Below are 9,748 nucleotides of genomic sequence, written 5' to 3' on the forward strand. Positions count from 1 at the left end.
CAAAATAGCTAACAAGAAGATTCACCAAAGTGTGGTATAATGACTTTTTCTTGCAGTAGCATGCTTAGAATAAGGAAAGCTAATGATTACAATCTTTAAATTAGTGCTATTACATTACTAGGCAAGAGAATAAAGGATTATTTCCCCCTATAAAGGAATGGATTTAGCTGCAGCTATCCCTCTAGTGACGTCACGTTTAGCCACACCCACCGACAGGAAGTAACCTGGCAGGAAGGAAAAATGGGCATTTTTGAAGGCTCATATCTCAGTGAATAATTTTTTTCAGACAATGGGAGTTGGAACACATCATTAGTATGGTCAGGCAATTATATTAAGCAAATAAAAAAAATATCTCAAAAATGCACTGAAGTTACCCTTTAAGTGGCCTTTAAGTACTTACCACTCCTTGCCTCTTATTTAATAACCTCATATGAACTCCCCTTACCATGATCTTCATAGGTTGCTTAATTTTAAATATCGATTATTATCTTGTCCTGACTTCACCCTAAAGGTAAAGGACATGAAAGAAGTGAGATGACAGATGTATCTGCAACATCTCATAATATGTCATTCAGTTAAAAATCATGCATTCTTGATTTCATTCACTTTTGCTTCTTTGTTATCTTCAATGCTTTTAAGAAATTTACTCATGACCTCTGCCTCTTGGTTAAATTTTTTGTTCATTTTTTATGACAGAACATAGCATAAGGACTGTCTGTCATTGGTGACAGATAAATAAAATTGGTGCTGATCTCTTGTATTCCTCATATGAAGATGAGGATAGTGAGAATAGTGACAGTGTCAAAGATGAAAATTATGGGGCGCCAAACGGGACAATAAGCCATCTATTGATAAGAGAAAATTTTTTTTGGTAAGGCGCATCTCAAATTTATAAATAGGAGCTGCTATATATAAATAGGAGCTCATAAGAGCTCCTATATACAAATAGAAGCTCTTATATACAAATATGAGCTGCCATATACTAATAGGAGCTGCTATATACAAATAGGAGCTCCTATATACAAATGGGAGCTCCTACATACAAATAGGAGCTTTTATATACAAATGAGACCTCCTATATACAAATGGGAGCTCCTATATACAAATAAGACCTCCTATATACAAATGGGAGCTCCTATATACAAATAAGACCTCCTATATACAAATGAGAGCTTTTATATACAAATAGGAACTCCTATATACAAATGGGAGCTTCTATATACAAATGTGAACTCCTATATACAAATGGGACCTCCTATATACAAATGGGAGATCATATATACAAATAAAAGTTCCTATATACAAATATGAGCTGCCATATACAAATAGGAGCTACTGTATATGAATATGAGCTGCCATATATATAAATAAGAGCTCCTCCTCCCATTTATAAGTAGGAGTTTTACTCCGAGCTCATCACTCATTATAAGCTCAAAGTTGTCACGTGATCTGCCCCACCTATAGGAGACGTGTCGATAACAAACAAAATAAAATGGCGAAAAATTGTACTAATAATTATTCCTTAGACTTCAAGACTTGTAAAGGATTTGAAATGCTCCGCTTTAATATTTTGAAGTTATTTTTCACTACACTGAACACTATGATGCCAGCCCTGAGAGAATCTTAGCATTGAGTGTGTTTGCTCCATGACGGTGAGTTTTGGGTAGTCCGGGGCTAAGTTTTGGGGTATACAAAGAGCTGTTCATTTTATTGTCATCATTAGGACCAAACAAGGGAAAAGAAGGGGAAATAGAGCCTATAAAAGGAAAGGTATTGTATCAAAATCGTGAACAAATAAAATATTTGACTGTTTAATGTTATCAATGTTTTATCATTATTTTTTACATTATGATAATACTCCTAATTTTTGAAGGCTATTTATGTTGTTACATACTAGCTACTTATTAAGTATCTGAAAATTTATGTTTATGGCATATATACCCTCTTGGAATTGGGTCATCCTATGTATGATATCATAATTAGTTTCACCACACCCCTTGCCACAAGAGCGGAGCTATTCCATTATACTGTTACTTATTCTGCTTACACCACCCTAGCAGCTCTATGGGGAATGAAAGTATATTTTGCAGAATAAATGATACAATGAATAAATGAATGGACCACAATCTTCACTGACAACATTAATTAAACACTGTTGAAAGAGGTATCACTTATTACAGCAGAAAACCCATCACGAAAAGTACAATAGGACTCTTCAGATCTGTCAAATACATTCTTTGGAAACGACAATACTCTACTGCAAGTGTGGCTGGTGAAAATATCTTGCTCATGTACTTCCACCATAATTGATTTTCTTTGTGGATAGACACAGCCAGTTGTGTGCAACAAAAAGTTTTTTAGTTCTATATAATTCACATAAATAAAATAAAAAGCAATACCATCTAAGCAATACTATCTTACCATCTTCAGATAATTCACATAAATATCGCTTCAAGTGACTCATAATTATATATCATCAGCAGGTTCTAGCATATAGACAGATTCAATAACATCCTGTGTAGTAATGTTAGCAGTATAGGTGAGAACACTAACAAACAAATCTGGAAAAGCCTGAATTGCTTTCAAAAAATCCAGAGAATTTAATCCATTAGACAATTGAGCTAGAGATTTGGAAATCTTCTCAACAGATTCATATGTTATTATACACTGTCCAATTAAATCTTTGTTTTCCATCTGCAATAAAGTAAAGAGATAACAAGTTAAATAAACAAGAAAAACTTGCTACTAACATGCATAAAAATGGAAAAAGGCATTATTGCATAAGATTTGTAATACTACACAAATGCTTATAAAAACAAAGACTGAAACTGAATAACAGTTAAACATTTTCTGACCATACTGCTCAATTGTCAGACCAAATTCTGTCTTGTTCTGCCATTTTTGTCTGAACTACAATAATGCTTGAATTGCTAAAGAGGGACTTTTTACAAGGGGTGAGAATACCTGTAGTACTTGAGTAATCCCACATCGTTGCATAACATCTTGACACACTTCTGTAGCAATAAGGTCATTCAATTCTTCTCTAGACTTACAATCATTAAGCTGTGAGGCATAAAAAATATACAAATGAATTTGACAATTATTTGCTTTGGAAACCACATGAGCTGCATCAGCACTTAAGTCTTGATTAGAGCAACACTCCAATGCTCTCTGCTCCCCTTCAGTTATATAGGTAGCATACAGGAGATAAGTATGGGAATCCGAATCCTTCTTGGCAAAAGCAGTGGGCAATCATTGTACCCAATATTTTAAGTAAGCCTGAAAGCTTAGCTATAGCTGAGGAGGAAGGTCGCACACAATTTGAAGGATCATCAAATAAATGAACATGAGAATTTGAAGCAAATAACTGGAAAATCGTGGTATACACTTGTCGACGCACACCCCCAGTGTCAATGGCAGGTTGGTTGTCTATTGATATCCTTAACTTTGAGTGACAAATTGCTCCTCCTTTGTATTCAGCAACCATATCTTCCCAAAGGGTGTCAGAATTCACTGCTACCTTTCTGCTAGGCAAATTAGAGAAACGTAATTTACACATCTGTTGAATAGAGCTAAGTGTAGGTCCTTCAGCTAGACACGAAACTGATGCTGCATAATTAGATCCTGAAAGCAAATAAATTGCTTCAATTTGCTTTTCAGTCAGTGAACTGCTAAACATATCCAGAAGTTGGCTCATACCTTGAGATGAGTTAGAAGAACTGGGAAATGAAAGGTAAGGAGGATGAAAAACTGTATCCAGTGATGAGCTCAAAGACTGACTCTGGGATGTTGGCAATATCAAATTATTACCACTTGAAGTTGGTGAAGGATTATCCGATGGAGGCAGTTCTGTGATAATGATGTCATCATCATCACCATCATCTTTAACACTAACATCATTACTGTAATCACAACAATAAAATTGATCAAAAGTAATTGTTACAAACCTTCTACTAAAAAATCTCTTTGGAAGAGGCATTAAATCTCTATCATCATCATCACTAATGACATCAATCGGTTCCATCTAAATATTGATAAATCAACATAATTATAAATATCATTGAGAGACAATTAAAACTTACAAAGCTTTCCCAAGCAGGGAGCAACTCTTTTGCAAGTATATAAATGAAGGATCCAGACTTGGCAAGCGAAGCGACCTGTTTTCCAGTCCACTGGAAAGTATCTTTTACAGTAGGTACACACAATGATCTACTATTACAGCCAGACCGCAGCAAATAAGTATAATTAAATCTCTTTCCAGTCTTGATATCATCAACTGTCAAGCCCATTGGTGCTGCAAATACTTCACATATCTCTGTACGAACCTCATCTTCATTCATATCTGACGTTAACTCAACTTTTCCTACTAGCCCAGCTTTGCCAAGTGCTTCCCATCTAGTAGAACGTGGAATGCTAATACTACCACTTTCAGTTTTAAATTCTTCTGGTAATAGGATAATGTCTCGAGTATATGTCGTTGACTTGCTAGGTGCTGGCTTCTTCTTCTTCTAAAAACTTGAACGCGGGCTCTGGCTAAATAAAGATGGTGGTGCTAATTTGGTTTTTTTCATGTTGTGACACAACGCTCTTTGGTATTCTGTATTATTCTTTGTAAGAGTACTACTGTGACCACTACCAGAAGGCATTTCTCCTGAGCGAGGTCCCGAGAGTGGTGGCTGAGAATGAGATGCAGGAGGTGTGGACTGCTCAAACGAATTCCTCACAGCATTCACAAGGGCACCAGCAAGAGCATCTACTGCTGACTGTTGAGTCAAATCACCAAAGTTGGCCATTTTAACAAACAACAAACTCAAGAGAGCGAAAGTCTCAAAGACAAACTGACGAAACTCAAACTAAACAGATCGGCATGGACTATAGTGAGCACGTGCTCCTGGTAACTGGCCGGCTTAGTCTGGTGGTTGATGCTTCTACCACGCCCACTGGTTCTTATCATTTTACGCCCACTCAGGCTGGGCAATGCTGAGTATTTTAACCAACTCAGGCAGTTCTCTACAACACAATTCACCAACTTCACCATAAACAGCTAACACGTACCGTTTTAGCAAAATTAAAAGTTAATTGCAAGTGGGAATAATATTGGTTCATTTGATTTTTTCGTTATACTTTTCTGCTTGCAACTTATCTACCATTAATGCTTAAACATTGGTGCAAAAGCCCCAGTTCTAGCTTGCAGAGTACTCAGAAATGCCTGAGTTGACGTTAAATCTTGCAATTTTGCCACAGGCTCATTATTGTAATGCAATTCATAGTAAAAAGTTTTAAGTACTTAATTATGTCTAATATCACAATAAATTATCACTTTGCATCAAAGTAAACAAAAGAGCAACAGTATTAACAAAAATTTGCTGTCCATTATTATTAAAATGATCTAAAGGGTTGATGTTAGATTGCAGTAGGCTCAAACTATTTTCACTAAGTTGTACCAGATTTGTAGGAACAACAACAGTATCCATATCCTGATTATCCTCACCGTCATTAATCTCTTCATTTTCCTCTTCTTCACGACCATAAACTGAAGGGTCAACTGTTTCATCGAATAAAGAACTACCTTGGGAATAGCTATGATATAACTGAAGTGGAGACTTGTTATTTTCGGTTGATAAAGGGTGCGAGTTCCAAGCTTCTTGAAATAATTTCATTGACTTATTAATTCTAGGTATAAATACGTAATGCAATGCAAAAATGTCTGCTTCATTTTCACAGTCAAGTATACCTCTTTCTTCTAAGTCATGAAAATCTGCTTTATATGTAGAGAGAACTGATGAGTGAACATCCCTCCACAACCTTTCAATCCAGCTATTATGTACACTTGATCCAGCAATGAATGAACCTCTGCCTTGCCCTCTAATTTCCTCCATATGCTGTCAAACTCGAACATTTTCACCACCATAGTCAGTACGAACCCTTGATGGAAGACCGTATTCAGCTGATGCATTAATAAAACACTCAAGAACAGTGTCAGATCTATTGTTGTTTGAGCACTTTAAAAAAGTAATCAAGCGGGTAAAGCCATCTACGCAGCCATGGACAACTAATCGCCATTTAATCAGCTTGTGATTACCGTCTAGGTGCCACAAGGCATTAGGACCTGAAACACTGTATGTTCGATGGTGAATCGGGTGAGCAATGGTATGCCTTCCTCGGACTCTATATATTGCTTCTCTCATGCGAGCTCTTTGTATAAGTACCTGTAGAAATATAAAATGACATACCATAAAATGGAATCTTAGCCTGAAACTAAAAGCCCACATCTAACATTAATTGTTAATGAAATAAAATCATGCAGGCCACCCCAATTAGATTCATACTTACAGGCCTAATACAGATCAGTACGGTTTGATATAAAATTATAAATCAATCATTCACTAAATTCAATTCAGTTTCACCTGACCTATTGATTTTTTGTTATAACTTTTGATTAACATGGAATTTAGAAATTTTGTTTGCACCATTAGAATCGCTAGGTCCTTCCTGTCCTTTAGATAAAAAGATTGGGTCAAAATGACAAGGCCTTAGCCTTTTTGGATGTCCCTGTATAAACTCAATGACATGCCTTTGACCGCAATTATGCAGCTAGAACAGCCAGAATAAATTCAGCTGCTACTTATCTGCATCCCTTCTGTGCAACAAAAACAATTCCAAAACCACCACAAATACGTAAAGAATGCGGATGTGACATAGTATTTATTAATTGAAAAAAGCCAGGGGTCAGTGAATAGACTTTAATTATGTCAAACACTACTAAATCTAATTGGAGCCTGTATCACTGAAACTAACCTTCTGCGAATGTAAATGGCCCCTGATCATTGCCTCTCCATAGTGTGGAAATTGCTGTAGTACCTCTGATATTAAAGCATCTAAATCTGCATCAGATATCTCAGTAAATGACTTCTTTTCCCACTCTTTTGACCTTCTCTGAATGGTTTTAGAAGAAACGCCAAGTAGGTTTCCAATATCTTCCCACATAAACTTTAAGGACCTTAAGTGTTCCACCCTCTCTCTATCAATATGCACTTTTGGCCTGCCTTTAGCTGGGCCAGATTCTTCCGTGGAGTCAATACTCGCCATTGTGGTATATAATGGGTTTATTATTATTATTATTATTATTATTATTATTATTATTATTATTATTATTATTATTATTATTATTATTATTATTATGACTTTAACACACAGGACAAAAAGTAAGGATTAGTAAAATAAGAGATAGGACAGGATAGAAGTGTTGAAGGACTGGCTCCAACTACTGAAGCAACCTTTATAGTAGAGTAAGACTGACAAAAGAATGATAGAAACAAAATTTAAGTACGTGAACAAGAACTGCAAGGACACAATTAGCTATATTGGTCTTTCAATTTTCTTTAGCCTTTTTTAATTTTCTGTGGCTTCACCAGCTCCAAAAAAGGCATAAAAAGCTATAGTGAACTAAAAGAAAATTGAAAGACCAAAAGACCTCACCAAGCTCTTAACGCCAACTCAGGCAGGTATCTTCCACGCTAGAACTTAAGTTTTCTCCATCATAATTCCCCAATTTCACAATAAACCACCCTGTATGGCTAACAGATATTGTTTAAGCAAAAATAAAAATTAATTGCAAGTGGACATAACAAAAACCTTCTCAGATGCAGGATTATCTGTATCAGTGATCGATACTACCAGAGTCAGATTCAAGTAGTTCTTCTGCCATGTCTGCCTGAGATTCTGCCATATTCTTTTGCAAACACATGCTACGAGTGGGCGTGGCTAAAGTATATGACGAAATCATAGATATTAGAGTAAATGAAAGGGATTGGAAACTTTCGTTTGCGGCAGGAAATGCTAGTTACCCATACCAGGATAATTTCTCTATTTATAGGAATTTTTTCAATTTTACAATAGGATTTATTAAGAAAATTACCAAACATTATGGAATACTACAACTTCATAATGGTTTTTCTCAAATAGTGTTTATGTCACATACATTAAAGTATGTGCGTGCCCTCAAGTGTACATCGAGCTTTGCTTTCATATCACATTTTAATGTGCCAATCATTGAACTGTAAAGAAAAAGGTACAAAACGAAGGTCTTTGCAAAAACTTTGAATCGATTATAAATCAGTCACCAAATCTGTCATCGGAGTCATTTATGTTGCGTGCCCTCCATAATAATGTATAGAATAGTTGGTAATAGTTAATTCTGGTATTACTTCTTTTGTATTCTAAAAAAGGGTACAGAGACCACAATATTGAAGGTATCAGGTCACTAAATCAAACTTTACCCATAGTTATCAATATTATTTTACTTCAAAAATTAGACAGAATGTAAGGGAAGTATCTGTAATGCCTTTAATTATCATTGCAGAGGATGAATACAAGTCACTTTAGAGTTATGAGTTGGAATAGGACACCGAACAGTGAAGGAAAAGGCCCGGGAAGGGTAACTTGCCTATGTTGCTAGGCAACCTAATAATCTTAATGAAATAATCCGCCCACGCAACGGAAGTTTCCTATCCCTTTCATTTACTCTAATATCTATGACGAAATAATCGATTTCTTCATCTCCTTGCTGCTAGTGGCCTCGTGTATGTACAGGTATGTATTAAAAGTGTTTATTTTTGTATAAATATGCGTGTATCGAGTATACACGTGCAATCTCTGCAAGCCACAGACTCTTGTATCAAAGAAAGAGGACAATGATCCAGTTGGAGAATTATTAATTTTAGTTAGCAACTAAAATTGGAGTGGTAAAGACAACACCAACCATTATTTTTTGTATGGGAATAGGTAATGGTGTTAGTTTGAATTTATGTGACACTGTACTTCATACCTGTACTCTGATTTTCTCTTTCTTTGTCTGGTGTCCTTTCTGTCTTTAATTCCATCTACTTGCATGATGATTAATTGCATTCACACATTTAGTCTGTAACAGGCTGAGCATGTAAATTAAGGGACCAAACTCTTTCTGTTCAAGTACTTAAAAAGAAACTCAGAACACAAAGTAACAATTGTATTGTGAAGTGATTATTAATGCTCATCAGAAGAACTCAAACTCTCAGAACTTCTCAAAAATCACACTTATATATATATGTATATATATATTATGAGTATATTTTAGCCCATTCATTCTGCAATGGAAGCCAGGTGTATATAGTTGATATACAACTCCTTTAATATACAACCACCTCATTTAAAATGATTAAATAAGCTAGAGAATAGTATATGAACAAGATGATATGAAAGTGAATAAAATAAATAATAAGCAAGAGTTATGTATCGGCACGAAGAAGGATTTCTAGAAAGCTGCACGATGGTTTTAGGACTGTATGGACTGCCGTTCTTTTGCCTACATTCGACAATAAATTTGCACATTATACTACAAAATTTTTCTGGATCTCCCTACACCAAATCTTCCTCAGCTCAGAATAACGTTCTGCTCCATCCATGATCACACTCATTGTGATACTGTAACCAATTACTAAATACCGACGGTGCCCAAGTTTGACTTTTTTCAGTGTTTTTTTTTTACAGAGAATTTTCTGTCGGCTTTCAAGATCGTCACGAGGTATCTCCTGAAAACGTTTTGATGGTAGTTCGGCGGATAATTTTGACCTCTTCCTTAAAAATAGCAATTTTCTATTCTTATTCTGTCTAGAAATGGGTTTGTTCTCCTTCTCAGCCATAGATGTAAAGGGATTCTTTCAAGAGGAAGAAACAGAAAGAGTGCTGACAGACATTGAGTGACATGTGG

The 9,748-nt window shown here is 35.6% G+C and overlaps 2 protein-coding genes and 2 long non-coding RNA genes across 5 annotated transcripts; 1 reads left to right on the forward strand and 3 right to left on the reverse strand.

Annotated features, from left to right (window-relative positions):
- The first annotated feature begins 1,440 nt into the window (after positions 1-1,440).
- Positions 1,441-1,923, forward strand: LOC109584090 (uncharacterized). Its single transcript, XR_002185844.1, has 2 exons — positions 1,441-1,652; positions 1,724-1,923. It is a non-coding gene; the product is annotated as an uncharacterized LOC109584090 (long non-coding RNA).
- A 1,153-nt stretch (positions 1,924-3,076) lies between these two features.
- LOC109584088 (uncharacterized) lies at positions 3,077-4,933 on the reverse strand. Its single transcript, XM_019999667.1, has 2 exons — positions 4,083-4,933; positions 3,077-4,024 (listed from the first exon to the last, which is right to left on the reverse strand). The coding sequence occupies exons 1-2, from the start codon at positions 4,338-4,340 to the stop codon at positions 3,182-3,184; spliced, it is 1,101 nt and encodes a 366-aa protein (XP_019855226.1). The 5' UTR covers positions 4,341-4,933; the 3' UTR covers positions 3,077-3,181.
- Positions 4,934-5,392: 459 nt separating this feature from the next.
- LOC109584086 (uncharacterized) lies at positions 5,393-7,755 on the reverse strand. 2 transcript variants are annotated; one of them, XM_019999666.1, is made up of 3 exons: positions 7,636-7,755; positions 6,799-7,577; positions 5,393-6,209 (listed from the first exon to the last, which is right to left on the reverse strand). In XM_019999666.1, the coding sequence occupies exons 2-3, from the start codon at positions 7,087-7,089 to the stop codon at positions 5,886-5,888; spliced, it is 615 nt and encodes a 204-aa protein (XP_019855225.1). In that variant the 5' UTR covers positions 7,090-7,577; positions 7,636-7,755; the 3' UTR covers positions 5,393-5,885. The 2 variants fall into 2 exon arrangements, with proteins under 2 accessions (XP_019855225.1, XP_019855224.1); XM_019999665.1 differs by having other exon boundaries at positions 6,799-7,755.
- A 280-nt stretch (positions 7,756-8,035) lies between these two features.
- Positions 8,036-8,528, reverse strand: LOC109584084 (uncharacterized). Its single transcript, XR_002185840.1, has 2 exons — positions 8,280-8,528; positions 8,036-8,219 (listed from the first exon to the last, which is right to left on the reverse strand). It is a non-coding gene; the product is annotated as an uncharacterized LOC109584084 (long non-coding RNA).
- Between the last annotated feature and the right edge of the window lie 1,220 nt (positions 8,529-9,748).

Source organism: Amphimedon queenslandica, unplaced genomic scaffold, assembly GCF_000090795.2.
Source record: "Amphimedon queenslandica unplaced genomic scaffold, v1.1 AMPQUscaffold_13249, whole genome shotgun sequence".
NCBI lineage: Eukaryota > Metazoa > Porifera > Demospongiae > Haplosclerida > Niphatidae > Amphimedon > Amphimedon queenslandica.

What these genes read in the sequence shown, in the direction of transcription:
- LOC109584088 (XM_019999667.1), bottom strand. Translation starts at nt 4,340, where the DNA reads ATGAATGAAGATGAGGTTCGTACAGAGATATGTGAAGTATTTGCAGCA. An exon ending in TCCCTGCTTGGGAAAGCTTT is followed by an intron (nt 4,025 to 4,082) that starts GTAAGTTTTAAT and finishes ATCAATATTTAG; the next exon opens with ATGGAACCGATTGATGTCAT.
- LOC109584086 (XM_019999666.1), bottom strand. Translation starts at nt 7,089, where the DNA reads ATGGCGAGTATTGACTCCACGGAAGAATCTGGCCCAGCTAAAGGCAGG. An exon ending in GCCATTTACATTCGCAGAAG is followed by an intron (nt 6,210 to 6,798) that starts GTTAGTTTCAGT and finishes ATATTTCTACAG; the next exon opens with GTACTTATACAAAGAGCTCG.